Raw genomic sequence first — 16,790 nt, forward strand, 5'->3', positions numbered from 1 at the left:
TTTTATCCTCTTTGTGGTATCATTTTCTAATTTATATACACAGTATAATATTGTTTTGTCTAAAAATCATCCTTTTTTTATGAAGTTGTCTTCAAATCATTATGTTGAACCTGCCTTCCATTTTAGTTAAATAATTTTCTATGAACATTTCTCCAATTGTATCTGTTTTATAACTTCATCTATGAGTTAAATCTAAATTGTTTGTCAACTTTACTCTTCTTCTGATGCTACTAACTAAGCTTAATATATAGTTAGTCTCACTTCTACTCATCATAAAACACTTGTTTTTCCTAACTTGCAAACATCATTGTTTTCGCTACATACCGCAAAAACTATATGTTAAAATCAAGATCAAGACAAATATACCAAAACAAGAAAGAAACACAAAAGAAAAGATGAAGGGAAAACCATTTGAGCTTTTCAAGAAAAGAGAAAGTGTAAATTGTAATCTATGAAGTCAAAATAAAGCCTCGTATTCTCATTATCTGTGATAAGTATAAACATTATATCCGAGCAGTTCGCATTAATCAGAAACTATGGCAATTAGAAAAATAATTGAAGGCCAAAATCGATTCACACATTAATACCAAGTTCTCTCTTGTTTGTCTTCACAGTCTATCTGCTGCATCGTTTACAAAAATTTAGCCACCTCCGGATTTGAGTGTATTACTCAACCTACATTTAGAAGAATCGAGAAAAAAGGCGTGAGAACGATAGGTTCATTTGTGTGTGTGTGTGTGTGTGTGTGTGTGTGTTCAACTCATGTGAAGACATTTCAGAAAAGAACTGCAAATGTGATATCAGCAAAGCAAAAGAAGAGAAGTTGAGGCTGAAAAATGTTTGCATAGCCTTGGATTGATCCTCTCATCCAAATAGACTAACCAAGTTTGACATATATCACTTTGTTTGTTAATCTTAGTTTATCAAATTATCTTTTCATTTTTGCTTATCTTTTCCAAAAAAGACAACCCAATTGAACAGAAGCTTTGGAGCAACGGTAAAGTTAACCCTGTGCAACCTATAGTTCACGGGTTCAAGTTGTGGAATTACCACTGATCCTTGAATCATGGTAGGCTGCCTACATTTCATCCCCTAGGGTGTGACCCTTCCCAGAACCCTACATGAACGCAGGATGTTGTGCACCGGAGTGCCCTTTTTTTCCAAGGAGCCCACTTAATGACAAATGAGAACACTGGTATGACCAGTGGAATCAACTAGAGTTTCAAAAAATACGGTTTGCATTCATGCCATATAATTGCCGTAGCAGCATTAAAAAAAGTAAGAAGTTGAGCTCACCAGTCCAAGCCCTCAAAGAGCCCTTCTCCTTTGATGGCAGAAGTCTTAAAAATAGCCCACTGCCTATTTTTAATCTTGTGCAGCTCTAAGGCCTCAGTCACTGCAGCATCATCAAGTGCACCAGGAAGATCCTGTCAACAATTGAAGACTCTAAATAAATGATAGTGAATGATTATGTGCTTATCTGAACAAACGGCTAATGTCACTCTGGATGTGGGTTGGTATTTCTGTGTGGCACGTGCACGGGTGAGAGAGAGAGAATGCAAGTTGGCCAAAGAAAGAACAACAACGACTACACCTTAATACCAAACTATTTGGAGGCTGCTATATGAATCATCTATTTCCAATTGCGCTCCATTGGGCTTATTCCAGTCCAATAACCAATAGTTTGGCTTTCAAAACAAAATAGGGATTTTCCAAATCTAGAGGTTCTATAAATCTCAGACTATCCGTACATTGGCATGCAAATCTCTAGGAGGCAAAAGAAGAACTATGTAGCAATTTTAATACTACTAAATAGTAACTCAAAACTATGGCTTAATAATGAAAGAAAACACTGCATTTATTCCAGGATCAAATGGACCAAAGCTTCTTCCTCAGCTATGTAGAAAAAGAACTAGCAAGGACGCAAACCTGCTTGTTAGCATAGATGAGGACGACAGCACCCTTTAACTCTTCCTCCTGGGAAGAAAAAATAAAGGAAACATGCATCATCAATGGCCATCCTCACAAGTAACATACATCGTAAATGCTATTCCTCAGAAGTCAAATAAAAGATAGGAACCAGAAAGCTTAACTAGAAATTAGAAGATTCAAAAGGAAAAAAATTGATGGCTTCCTGGTAGTACAAATTGTATTTCTATTATTTGTACAACTCTTAGAAAGTTGCATCTCTGGCACCCACACAAATACAATTCTACCATAAGTAGAAATTATTCCCCACTTGCAGCAAAATGGCTCTTTAACTTAGCAAAAGTTGTAGTATGAAAAATTCAAAAAAAAACAATGTATAGGCAACCTTTCCGTTTTTAAGTCCTTTACAATGTTCCTTTTTGCGAACCTTTTGAATTGAAGGACACATGTCACTTTCAGGTAGCAGAGTAACCACAACTAAAAAATCACTCGGAGAGATGTTAACTTCCATCGAAAGAGCAGAAAAGACCTAATCTCAAACAAATTTGAGTCGGCTATATAACCTCACTAACCATGTTTCTCCATTCAACTCATCTCAAGCCAATATTCTAAGAACTGCTTATTCTGTAAATCACTTTGCTAAACAGCTTTTCAAAAAACACTCTTACTTGTCCTGTTTTGACAAGCAGCTCCCCTCTACTCCACAGTTTCATCCAAACACCACAACTCAATCAAAACAAATATTTTAAACACCTTCAGTGTTGTGTGTTCCTCACTCGCCCTGACATGGATGACACATCAAACCCACGTAACATGTAAAATTATAATAAGTTTGAAATACCAAAAAAAATGTAATGAAAAGGAAAAAAAATGTTCAAAGAATTCTACAGAATATATCCCCCCTCCCCATTTTATTTGTTTCTCTTCCATCTCCCCTTCGAGTCATTTGCCTCTCCATTATTTTCTTCTTTCTCCCCCTCTGTCATTTTTCTCACCATCTTCAATCCCCTTCTTCAGCCTCCCCCTTTCATTTTCTACCGTCTACAAATTTGTTTAATCCAAAATAAGCATGAATAACAAATATAAAGGGCAGTCCAGTGCACTAAGCTACACTATGCACCCGCCGTGTACGAGGAAGGGCCGAACCACAAGGTTGTTTCCACAGCTCGAACATGTGACCTCCTAGTCACATGGCAGCAAGCAACTTTACCAGTTACGGCAAAGCTCCCCTTCATGAATAACAAGTATATGGACGAAAAAAATGACAATAAAGTGAATTTTTAATTGTTTGGTGTCACCTCTTCAAGAAACGTTTATTGGCAAGGAAAATATGTCTTAGAGCCTTGTGACGACATAGAAGTGCACACTAAGTGTAGCAAAACGCTCAACATGTTTTGAACCTTGCTTTAGAGTATAAGTGTGCTTTAAACGCCCTTTGACAACAATGGCACGAAGGAGCCAAGATCCGTATAAGGACACTAGGAAGAGACTCTGAACAATTCTCAATCGTGATGGGGTTACACCAGGGATCAGCTCTTAGCCTGTTTTTATATGTCTTGACGATGGATAAATTGCTGCGTCATATCCAAGGGGAGGTACCATGGTGTATGTTATTTGCACCATAATCAATTGAGGATTTGAAATTAGTATCTAACTTTCCCATATAAGTATTATTAGTATACTGTCATATTATCTTATTCTCAGTTTTTTATTATTACTCGTCTCGTTTGCTTTATCATCACTCCCATATTGTCTTATTCTTTGAGTTTTATTAGCATATGTTTTTCTTTTGCTTCAATTATCGTACTATTTGCTACTGCTATTGTTTTATTCTTCATCTTTTTGCTTTAAATTCCTTTACTCAAGCCGAGGATTTTCCGAAAACAACCTATCTACCTTCCAAGGTAGGGTTAAGGTCTGCGTACACACCACCTCCCGAAACTCTACTTCTGGGATTATACTGGGTATATTGTTGTAGTTGTTCCCTTATGCTTCTGGTTAACTTTCTATTTTGTAGTTTCACAAGTTCTATATATTCTGAAATGACAATTTTGGGGGTATTACTGTGTGTTCAGAATTCCTTCACTTAACAGGAAAACATTGAAAAGGACAAGTATTTCTTTTGCAATACTAGCTAACAGCCGTTGTTTTGGTAAATCAAGTTTGCTTAGCATTCAGTGTCTGGATAGTGGATCCAAAATAAAAAGATACGTCCTATTTAGCAGCAATTGGTCACAATTACAACCTAATTTTCAACAAGCAGGATATATATATAGAGAGAGACACACATATACATATAGAGAGTGAGAGAGAACAGCAAGGAAAAGGTACCTCCAATATGGCGTGGAACTCCTCGTTAGCAACCACGAGCCTATCAGTGTCACTTGAGTCGACAACGTAGATTATAGCTTGAGTATTAGGAAAATAGCACCTCCAGTATGGCCTAAGAAGCAAAAGAACCCATGAAGGACCTTTCCACATTTCAAAAAATCACAAAATGGGAGATGAGATATACAATATGATGGCAATTAAAAGTTCATACATAGTAGGTACATAGTATCAAAAGATGCGGAGATGACAGTATGAGGCTTAACCAGGGAAACAAGAGTGATTTACGAGAACCTCCGGAAGATATAGACCTTGTATATCTAAAAGTCATTAAATAGTTCAGTTTTTGAGGCACTAAATTGAAGAAGCAAGCCCCAACACCAAAATGGCCACAGAAAAAGTGCAGGTCTGACTCGGCTTTTACTCATGCCTGAAGATATCTTTTGATAAAGTAATAAATTTTTATTAATGTTTGAGCAAAAAACAGAACACCCATATACAACATGTATACCAAAAAGTAGAAAACATACAAAAATATATGGCATTCTACGAAAGACATCAAGTCATCAATACATAAAGGAATTTCATGGGTGCACCGAAACGAAATAAAGGATAAGAGGGTAATACTCAATCGTACAAAATTCATCTCTACTTACTCAAAAGCTCTCTTATTTATCTCTTAAAATAATACACATAAGTGCTGGTAGCACAACATTCAAGTCCTAGATATTTTCCTTCTTTTATCATAGTGACCATAGTTCCAAGAGAAAATAACCTCTTTCACAGTGTCTGGCATCACCCAAACTAGCCCAAACCAACTAAGGATTTCCCCCCACAACCTCGAAATTGCCAAACAATGAATGAAGAGATGGTCAACACCTTTGACATAAGCAACCTTCCTCTTTCTCAAATTCTTAGCCGCCAACATCACTCCTCTTGCTTCAAGCCAAGTGAAAAGAAAAAAAGAACACACCTTTCTCGATACTTTTTGAGATCTAAATCGAGCTATATGGAAATGCAATCTCCCCCCTAATCAGAAACATTTCATAATAAATTTTAACAGAGAACACTCCATTATTCCTTGTACCCACCTCCATACAGGCATACATCGTGGCTATCCAGCAATATACAAGCATACTTAGCTTGTGGAGCAAATAGACCGAGCTTTGGAACTCTGCCACCTTCCGGTCCTAAAGACATGTGACGGTTTCCTTAAAAAAATATGCCAATCGTGAATATCTGAATTAATAACTTAGGTTGTAGCCTACAACCTGGGAATCCGATACATATTGTTCCTTTTTTGATTAAGAGTCAATAAACTCTTACCGGCAATGTGTCAAAACATCATAGTAGAGATTTGGACAACAGCATAAACCTGTTATAGCCTCACAAGATTCATGAATATCAGTAGTAGAGCCCAAATATATGGAAATCTTCAAATTTGTTGTCCTCACGTGCTATCTGGCTCACAAAGAAAAGCCCATAGTTGGACACAAGACATCTCTTTCCCTGGGTTCTTTCTAAACTAAGCAGAGAAAAGAATATTTAGTGTTCTCAAAACTAAAAGAACTTTTCCTCAATTGATATGGTTTCTGAGACGAGATCTTCAAGGTAAAATTTATTGCATAAAGAACTTTATTCAAGCTTCTACTAGTATGTGTTAAGGCCAAACCACTTTATGACATATTTTGTCAAGGAATATATATTTAGACAGAGCAGCAAAAGGGTAAGACAAGCTCACTGGGACACATATAGTAATTCTCCAATATGCTACAGCACTAAGACCGAGACGAATTGTCTAAAAGGAAGATGCCCTATTTGCCAAGTCCAGAAAGCATTTTGGCTATAAAGTAGTCACACGGATAGTAGATAAGATCTTCCTATACTTACTGTAAAATGTTCTATAAGCTAAAGAAGTGGAAGTCGTTGTCTCGCGGCCTACTATTAATGCTGAAGCACTAAAAATCAATAGATCTGATTTCTAGACACTGCATATATTGAGAAAAAATCAAGTCTTGAATACATCGAACTTCAATTTTCAGCTTAATAATCCCAAATTGACTTGTTATTTCACATCCTCACTGATGAGCCAATTCCTGAATCACTGGATCCAGTTCTATGCATTACCATCCATTGAATCCCAACAGAGTGTGAAAACTTGGAAGGAAGTGAACCACTTATGACATTGGTCATCAAGTAAAGAACTCTAGATATTGACTAGGTGTGTGCAGTATGACCTTTATTTATAAAAAATATCAAAATTCTGCACTAGCACCTCAACTACAAAAGAGATGGAAAGACTGATAGGGGAGACGAGTATACTAATGACTGAAGTTAACATCCACCATGCACATTAGTAGATTTCAAGATAGATACAAAAGATATATATGTACAATTCTTTTTATTCTAAGTTTGAGAGCCAATTAGAAGTTACCTGATACTAGTCTGTCCCCCTGCATTATTGTAAAAAAGGTGAAAAAAAGAAACATGATTAGAAGAAAGTCATATTGTTGATTCTAGGTAGAGAGGAAAATAAATAGAAATGATGCTATGCAGAAGAGAGCAACAAAATCAAATCTGTCAAAAACACCCAAAAATTAAAGAAATAATTATAAAGAAAAAAGGGAAACGAGCAGGGGCGTAGGCACATGTATGCCAGGGTGTCCAATTGGACACCCTTCGTCGGAAAAAAAATACCGCATATACAAGTAAAATGATACACGAAGTGATTAAATAACATATTTTGGACACCCTTGACATAATAGGTTGTTATAGCCTAGTGGTTTAAGATGTCTTGAATGTGTGTTTAGACATCTCATTAGTCAGTGCTCGCGTGTTCAAATCTCACTTGCAACAATTTTTTTTTTCCCTTTTTAAAAAGAGCTTTTGTTGTTTAATTTTTGGACCCTCTTCGTGAAATTCTTGGCTCCGCCACTGGAAATGAGATGAGAGGAATGAGAAGAACCCTAAACAATGATCTTTGATCTGAACAATCACAGAGATTTGCACTATTACGCTTCCACTTTTATTACAATGCCGAGGTGTAGTTTAGTATTTTCTCTGAAGGGTAACATTCCTCTTTCGCTGTTTGCCTTTAAGCAGAAACAAAATTCATTTTTGGTTCATCACATTATGCCAACCTTTCTGCCTAAAGCTCTCCAACCACAACCTATCCCCTATACTAACCATTCTTTAAGTAACCCTTAGTCGAAATCTTTACATGATATAGCAAAACAAACTTGATGAGGAAAGGCGTAAATCACTAGGAAATGTAGCTAAAGGAATCAGATACTACACAAATTAAACAAGCCGAATAGTGAAGTTGTTTAATGAAAATCAGCAGAAACTCTCTTTTTTAGAAGATAAAAATCATCAGAAGCTCTTACAGTAAAGACTTGGGATATACGTCCACTACATGAAACTACACATTCTTTAAGCAGTAAGCAGTGAGATCACATGCTGATAATTGTACAACAACATACACAGTGTAATCTCACGAGTGGGTTAGGGAGGTAGAGTGTACGCAGACCTTACCCCTACCTTGGGAGGTAGGGAGGTTGTTTCCGATAAGACGCTCAGCTCAAGGAAAAGCATATCAAAGTAGATGGAAAAAGAAATAACGGAAGTGAAGATATCATGGAAACATACTATAGAAAGCATGACATAAAAGAAAAAAAACAATAACTATACATCACATGCTGAGAATTGTGTATTGAGATAATTCCAAGACTTTGAGTAATTTTTCCGTGGCAAGTTAGCCATATGCCCATATAGATAGCTTTACACAAAGTGTTCGCAGAATCCCTGACAACAATTTTTTTCCAACTCGTATCCTACATTCAGGAGTGTCAGTTCAGTGACAGGACTCATGAAGCGGACATGGACGTGAGGCTTAATACACACGTCATACTCAAGAGAGGAAGTTTCAAGTATCTAGGTCAGTAATCCAAGGTGTGAAGAGATTGACGATGATGTCACACATCATATTGGAGCCGGGTGGATGAAATGGAGACTTGCATATGGTGTTTTGTGTGATAAGAATGCGTCATCAAGACTTAAAAGGTAAGTTCTACCATGTGGTGGTTACCTTGACTATGTTGTATGGGGCAGAGTGTTGGTCAATCAAAAACCTCCATGTTCAAAAGATGAAAGTAGCAGAAATGAGGATGTTGAGATTGATGTGTGGGCAAACTAGGAGAGATAAAGATTAAGAATGAAAAACTCTGGACAAGGTGGGGGTGGCCCCCATGGTGGACAAGATGGAGGAAGTGAGGCGGAAATGGTTTAGGCATGTGAAGAGGAGAAGACCAGATGCTCTTGTAAGAAGGTGTGAGAGGTTGGTCATGGTCGGTCTGAGGAGAGGTAGAGGTAGGATGAAGAAATATTGGGAGAGGTTTTTAGGCAGGACATGGCACAGCTACAGCTTATCGAGAATATGACCCTTGATCGAAGAGTGTGGAGGTCGAGGATTAGGATAGAAGAGATAATCTAGCGATTTTCTTTTCTATTCCAGGAGTATAAGTATTATTCTGGTATTTTCTTAGTCATAGAGCTCTATTACAACCTGTTGTTTCTCTTGCTTTAATTATCCTTTTATCTAGTTGTTGGTTGTTGTTTCTGCTCGTTATTAGTTCTTTTTCACTTGTCCTTGAGCCGAGGATCCAAAGAGTTAATTACTTCCAATGTTGTCAAAGGCGGACTTAAACTGTGCTTAAGCCCTCAAGCGAGGCCCAAAACGTGTTGAGTGTTTTGCCTCACTTAACATGTGCTTCAATCTCCTCATTAGGGTCGTAAGACATACTTTTCCTTGCCAATGAGTCTCTTACACTAGACAATTGATGTTTCATGTTATCGTATTTTTTTAAAAATTCCTCTGTTCATATATTTGTTACTTATGATTATAATTATTAGTCTTGAATTAAAGATAGCTTATATTTTTCCTTTGCTTGAACCTTTTTCATTAGAGCCCACACTCTATTTACGCTTTGCGCTTAAAGCCCCAACAGACCTTAGAGCTTTTTTGCGCTTTTTGCACTTGATAACACTAATTCCTTCTATTTGAAATCACTTTGCATGTCATTATCTGAAGTGCACACTTTTTATGAAGCACATGGTGGTGGGGTCCTTTCCCACTTTGCTCCCTTGGTAACTCAACACCCAATCTTATGGTTGGAGGTGGAATATCTTTCCCACTAGGTTATCCCTCCTTTATCAAGACATGCACCTTAATTACTAAGTTTTAGGATACATTTTTTAAACAAAAAGGTGGTTTCTGGACCAGCTCGTGTGTGCATCTTGACAATTTAACCAGGCACCTCCTATGATGTTACCTCTAACCAGCTCAGAGGCCAGGTAAGTCCATTAAGGCTAAGGCAAATGGAAAGAATAACCTAGTGTTTTTTTGCCTCTGCCGGCATTTGGAGACCTCATAGCTCTCCCCCCACTTCACTCAATAGGTCAAACCCTTCTGTGCAAGCTTTAGGATACAATACGCCAGACACCAATAACCCATACACTGACACAAAGTTTAATTTAGAGATAAATGAAAGATTTACAATTTACATGAACTGATTACTCATTTTTTTAATTCTGAGTGCCTGTGACCATCCCTATTGAACTTATTTAGCCATGTAAAAGCATCAAAGTTGCGTGAAATTAGTGTCTTGAGCGAAAAAGTTGCAAAAGTTTGAACTAATTTCAGAAAACTGGGAAGAACGGAAGCCATCCTGTCTGACAAAACTTATTTTAAGTTAAGGAAATTTCATGGGAAACATTTACTACAGATAAAAGCGTCAAGCAAAGAACATGAAATGAGTGGCTTATGAGGATAAAGCTGGAAAAGATTGAACTCCTTACAGAACTAGGAAGAAAGAGAAGCATTTTTCTAACTAAATCTAGTTGAGGTTCAGGAAAACTCAGAACATATAGAACAATTACTTTGAATTTCACTCAAGAAAATTTTTCTAAGATAATGAAATGAAACTAAGACAAGTTTGCAGCAAACGTCAAACTAATCCATTAGCTTACCTAGATCCCAAACTTGAAACTTTATATTGTTATACTGCACCGTCTCAACATTAAATCCAATTGCTGCATCATGAAAATCAACAAAAACCATTCATTACAAGAAAAACAGGAGGAACATGCAAAAGAAAACCAATATCCTCTCTTCACTTAAAGAATGTAAGAAAATGCAATGATTAAGGTGGAGGCCAAGGTTCAAATCCCACTGAAGTATGACTTTGCTCGAATCTGAATCTTGATGTACACCTTACTAGTGTTTGCCAGGCAGATGAATTTCCCACCCATAGATGGCACATAAAATTTCGTAGATACGCTTCTACCTCATGACCCAAAAAGAAAGAGATCATAGACAATCACCACAGTTTCATTTTTCTATTTCACAATTCACACTTCCATATCCACTAGAAAATGGCTAATTCTATCTCTAATCAACTCAGCATGATTACTAGTCCTCCCTCTTCCCAAAAAAAATAATCTTTTTAACTAATACTCTTAAACGAACTAGCAACTTATTCTAACTATTGTATCGATTCGAATGTCTTGTCCCTTTCTAAGTACAAATCAATTTGTTTTGGATTAATTTGAAACATTTACTAAAACTGAGCCAAGTGTAAAGGGAACAAACAAATCTGGATAAAGAGTGACACAAGTAACCTACTTGGAATAGTGGAAACTACTTCACCCATCTGAAGACGATCTGCATAACCAAAAAGCAAGAAAACAAGGAATCATCATACTAATCAAACTGAATATGAAAACCCAGAATTCAAATCACAAAATAAGCAAAAGGGTATCCATAAAAACCAGTAAATCATACAGAGAATTGTTGTTTTGCCAGCATTGTCAAGACCAAGAACTAAGATCCGAGCTTCCTTGTTCCCAAATAACGAAGAAAACAATCGTGAAAACACTAATCCCATTTCCCCCTTCGCTTGCTTTCTGTATATACAAAATCAAAGATCAGATCTTGAAACAAACCCCAATAAGCAAAAGAAAAAAAATTGTTCACAAAATTGAATGTAGTGAATATTTAGACAAATTTATGGTGACCCAGTAAAGGAAAAAAGTTAGATTTTTATTGAAGTGAATTACCAGAGAAAGCTCAAGGGTCTGTTTTGGGAACCTGATTAGTGTTAAGGTTAAGTTAGAAGAGAGAAAGTGTGAATTGGATCAACCACAAAGACATATAGGAGTATGAAAAAAAAATGTTTTTTACAACCAATTGAGATTTGGGGGCACTTTTTTTTTTTAAAGTTATTTTTCAATGAAAAATGTTTTTCATATATTTGGGTTGACTCTTAAAAATTAATATTAGAATATTGAAGAGTGATTGGATTAATTTTTTATTAAGAAAGATTAATAATAGTGCTCGTGAAAATATTGAATACTTTTGGACCTGTATTCTACTTCAAGAAATTTCATTTAGTTATTTATAGTTTATTGAAACACACAATATGAAAAGAAAAAAAAATTAGAATTTTTTACGGTACCATCAAAAATACTAATAGCTTAGCAAGGGAGATAGCAAGTGTTGTCAATTTAAGGGGTGTTCAAATTATGAAGAGCTTGATTCAAAAACTTTTTGTTAGCCCTGTAAGACTTTGATACTTTAGGAACTTTCTTATCGATTCTAACCTCTTTTTTAAAAAAAAAAAAATAGACTCCCGAATCTAGAATTTATATTTTAAATCTTTAGTATTCTTAATACTAGACTTAATAACTTAAAAAATAATTATGAGTTCATTTTTAATGATACTAATGAATCCCAAAAGACAAGTAATCGTCACATATTACAAAGTGGAGAACATACGATATTCAATTTTGGGATCAATTCCTCATTCTTTAGTTTAGCAAAGTTTAGTAGCATGTCTTTTTTCTTTTTTTTTCTTATTATTATTATTATTAACATCATTATTATTATTATTATTGTTATTATTATTATATAAAATCCACACTTTGATATCTAAGATTTAATTTCTCACATTTTATCTTAAATAACATGTTTTTCTAGCTTGCTATATAGAATGGCATGACATATTTAAACTACATATCTTGGAGACGATATTCCGATATATGTCAAGGTTCTATCTTTCTTAAATTCCGTCTCCAATCAAACACCATAATTATCTGCACATTGGTTCATCAATAGTTCGAAAGGTAATTTAAAAAAAATGAAACCTAAGAAAGGTCCTTTTTTTTTTTTCAATACCTGCTAATTTCATACTAACACATTGGGAACTTTGTTGTGATAGTTTGGACATATTTGTTCTAGCCCATTTTTTTAGTTTTACATATTTGTTCAAGCCCATCTATGTATTTGGCCCAATCGGCCCATATTTACTTTTCACCCATGCATCACTATATCCTCAATGATCCTCTTTGTTTATCTTTTACTCAAATCTAAAATATTAGATCGAAATCTCGTCAAGAGATATGGTGGGATGGATAATATATATATATATATATATATATATATATATATACCTTTAGTTAGAGATTGTGCATTCAAGCACGAGGAATGAAAATACTTCGTCGGAATAAGCTTCCCCCATCCTTGCAGATGAATTTGAATTAGTCGGACTAACAGTAAATTACTGAAATGGGAGTTTGATGTACCAACACAGCTTTAACAAGTTGTACCAAAAGCTATCTAACTTGTACAGTAACTATGACCAACACAGCAACAAATAGTTGTACAATAAGCAACATAAAGTGTACAGTCTAAGTTGCTTCCCATTTAACATGTGTCAATACACTAACTTTTCAGCTCAGACAACCTGTATCCCTCAACAAAATAAACATATATGTCACCAACACCTCTTCAAAGAACCAGGGGCGGCTCAACGTAATTGGGGGCCTAAAGCGAAATTTCAATTTGAGGCCTAAGATATAAACAAACTTTGTATACATATTTATTCAAATTTATTTTTTCTTACACTATTTAGATGAAAATTATTAGTATTTAATATTGTTTTTTAGTTATTAATTTTAGGTAAGATTTTATCAACTCAACATTGAAAACATCCTTTCAGTGAGACAATTATTATATGAATTGCTAACATAATTTTATAAGTAACAAGTTGTCAAATATTAAATAAAGATAAGAGTTAGAACCACAAAATCTTATTCAAGAAGTTGATGACTTGGTATACACCATTTTAATATGCTTGTTGTAATGTTTGAAACTAAAATTTAAAAAGAAATCAAAAAAAAATTGTAATTCACTTTGTTCAACACTTTTCACTATTAATTCTTATTTTTAACAAAATATAAAAGATGTTAAAGTGGATAAAATAATATATATTTTTTATCATAATTAATCAATTTTTTCTATAAAAATTTAACACATAATTTATTCTTGATAATAATTTGGAGCATAAGGCATAAGCCTTGTTTTATAAAGGCAAGAGCCTGCCCTGCAAAGAACAAACTTGATCTCACTGCTTTCAAGCTTTAGGTTTCAATGGTCTATGAGTTCTCTTTCTCCTATTCTCTTCTATTTCAATTTCAAGTCTCTGTACTCATTAATTTTGGTATGTTTCTAGTTAAATTTATTTAGAGATTTTTGGATTTCAAAGGTTTGCTCTGAATTTTGTTTTTCCAGTTCCCAAGTTATTGTTCTCTTTATTTCTTTCAGTTTCAGTCTAACATTGATGAATATAGGAATCACAATTTTGGTATGTGTATCTTAGTTTCTTATTCTTTTGGATACAATTTCAGTTTCAGCCTATCATTGATGAATCAGTTTAACTAACTACCTGATTTGCACATGCATTGTGTTTCTTTGACGAATGTTGTCCCGATAATCAATTAATTTGTGCGAAGTTAGACGTCTTACAAAAATCTAAAACATCCAAGATCACTTAAATTTGAAGTGGATTGTGCATCCAAGTTATTTGATTATATGTCTCACTTAACTTATTTGAAGTTTCCTGTTGCCATTCTCTATTTTTGGGCTGTAGCAGGATAGTCTTATCATCAACTGATGTACCAGCCAGAAAATATTCATTAGATAGAGAAGATCATCAAGATTTTGCAGGTGCTGCCGAACTTATTTCAATTTCAAGAGCTTATATCACAATAATGTCACAAAATTATTATTTTATAACATTAAAGTAATCAACTGTGTCCATCAAAGTACAGTAAAATCAACCCAACATTTTAGACTCATGGTCTGATTTGATGACTGTAATATGTAAAAAGAGTTAAACTGCTATAACCTTTGGTGATAAGTGAATAATATCATATATCAATATTTTTAGCTATGCAAGAAGGAACAAGCCAATGGACTTGATTTTTTTATCTTCTAAGCACCACAATGCACTTTCTTGCTTGAACTCTTGATGTTGTGCTTGGTTTGTCAGAGGAGGAGCTCTTTGTTTTGATGAGATATTTTAGGAATCTTGCACTGTTTACTAGACTCACTTAGTTCTCCATCTGCAAGGTATATGTTAGTTCGTATTTTGGATTTTAATTAATTTGTCTATTCTTTTGAGTTGTTTCTTGTGGATTTCTAATTATCCTATATGCATGCAAATGATTTTATAGTGATTTGTGCATACATCCTTGAAGATACATAGGTGCAATGGAGTTTAGTTATATCATGTTGTTCTTAGATGATATCATTGAAGTGGTGTGACACTAATTCTTGGATGATACTGATTAAAGTGGTGTCGCAATGGCGATAGGAATAAAATTCAATTTTGTAATTTTTGACACTTACCTTATTTTAAGCTTTCACCTTCTAACACGTGAACTATAACAATAGACACATAGTGCCTTTTTTGACAACTATTCTTTCAATGTCAACATGAAAATTGACTTCAACACTGCTCTTCTCTTAAGATTTCATTTCTCTCAGGCTCTTTTAGAGGTAAGTATATCTTTCCTTTCAATGTATTTACATCTATGAATATGAATGTTAAATTTGACTGATCATAAACAATTTTAATAATTAAAAAGGTGTTGATTCTTATCATGATCGATTAGTAGAATGGTAAAGTTTCAGTTGCAAGGGTCAATTCATCATTTGGTAAATCCTTTTATTTAGAGGTGTAATTTTTTAATTTTATTTCTACAAGCATCTCTAGAAGAAGAAACACAGGAAGCGGTAAGATGTTAATGGATTTTTTCTCGATTGTTGAAATATTGGAGTAAAAAGTATTTACTTTTTTGTAGAGTTGTTGATTAACTACTTACTGATTTCTTATTTGATGAATTTGTGTGAATAAATTGATTTATGTTGAGGGTAGGAGTTGCAAGTTTCTTTACTTTATTTCTGCAAGGAACTGGATGATATTTTATGCTCGAATACCACTTGACCATAAGGTGAGAGGCATTCAACCACTTGACTCTAATGAGATGAATTTAGTGAAAAAAATTAGTTCAAAAGAAGCCACAAGTTTAGATAGAAAGAATAGTTAATGTCAATTAGAGACAACTTTGTTGAACTCTTCCTTTTCGAGACTTACCATCATATATGAATTATGTTAGTATGAATCTATGTATTTGTTAACCTTCTGATGGAGGCATATAGTATCACTCATATAATTTGCTAATAACTTTTGGAACTACCGAGATTGTTTTATGAAAATGGATTCTTGCAAGTTTTCTTATATCTTCTAAAATAGTTCTGCTCAAGAGGAGGAAAGCCAGAATATTTTACATTGTACTTGACTCTGCCAAATCTCAGGTTGTGGTGATCTCACCCCGTAATGATGTTGTGGAGGCAGGACATTAGTAGTATAAAAGGTTGTCTTTATCTGTAATTTTCTGAAAAATATTGTAGATCTCATTATTTTTCTTGCCTTCCCTATAATCTAATGAATAACAGAAAGGAAAAGAAAATTAGCAACAAGATAATCTTGCAAGAAATATCAGTGCAGTTATGGTTCTATATAGAGACCCGACTATATAACTACTTGCTCTTACCTTAATGGAAAAAAATGTACTGATATTAGATGATTCAGTTCTTGAATTTATCACTTTTGAACATATGTATGTTTTTACCATTTGCAACCTCCTCCTTTTTTGTCTGGCAATTTAGCTTCTCTACAATATCAGCACCTACTACATTTTAGTAAATATTTCAAGTCTTTCCTTATCCATCATCTTTTTTCATTTGCCTTTTCATTTATTTCAGTGCCTAAGGATGATACAAGCAAACCTTGCAAGTTGACTTCCTTCTTGGGTTATAAGGTTGGAATAACCCACATTGTGAGAGAAGTTGAAAAACATGTATCAAGTAAATTCACCCTTTTATTTATAACATTTCAGTTCTGTATTCACAATTTCAGCATACATTTATTATTTAGACTCGGGATTGCTAGCGTTGTCCTACTACCTTTCACTCCAAGGGGAGATACTACTATGTTTGATGCTAAATATTGATTTTGACATCTTATTTGTTGAAGTGTAAGGCTCCACAAAAGAAAAACATGTGAGATGGTCAGTATAATTGAAACACCCTCAATGGTGGTAGTTGGTGTTATTGGATATGTTATGGCATT

The 16,790-nt window shown here is 34.6% G+C and overlaps 1 protein-coding gene across 1 annotated transcript; it reads right to left on the reverse strand.

Moving 5' to 3' along the window:
* Nucleotides 1-433: 433 nt before the first annotated feature.
* LOC125876013 (ADP-ribosylation factor 1) lies at nt 434-11,530 on the reverse strand. Its single transcript, XM_049557108.1, has 9 exons — nt 11,374-11,530; nt 11,099-11,220; nt 10,940-10,978; nt 10,285-10,347; nt 6,692-6,710; nt 4,261-4,372; nt 1,930-1,977; nt 1,297-1,427; nt 434-675 (listed from the first exon to the last, which is right to left on the reverse strand). The coding sequence occupies exons 2-9, from the start codon at nt 11,199-11,201 to the stop codon at nt 642-644; spliced, it is 549 nt and encodes a 182-aa protein (XP_049413065.1). The 5' UTR covers nt 11,202-11,220; nt 11,374-11,530; the 3' UTR covers nt 434-641.
* Nucleotides 11,531-16,790: the final 5,260 nt, after the last annotated feature.

The sequence above is a fragment of the Solanum stenotomum genome, chromosome 9 (assembly GCF_019186545.1).
Source record: "Solanum stenotomum isolate F172 chromosome 9, ASM1918654v1, whole genome shotgun sequence".
Classification (NCBI taxonomy): domain Eukaryota; kingdom Viridiplantae; phylum Streptophyta; class Magnoliopsida; order Solanales; family Solanaceae; genus Solanum; species Solanum stenotomum.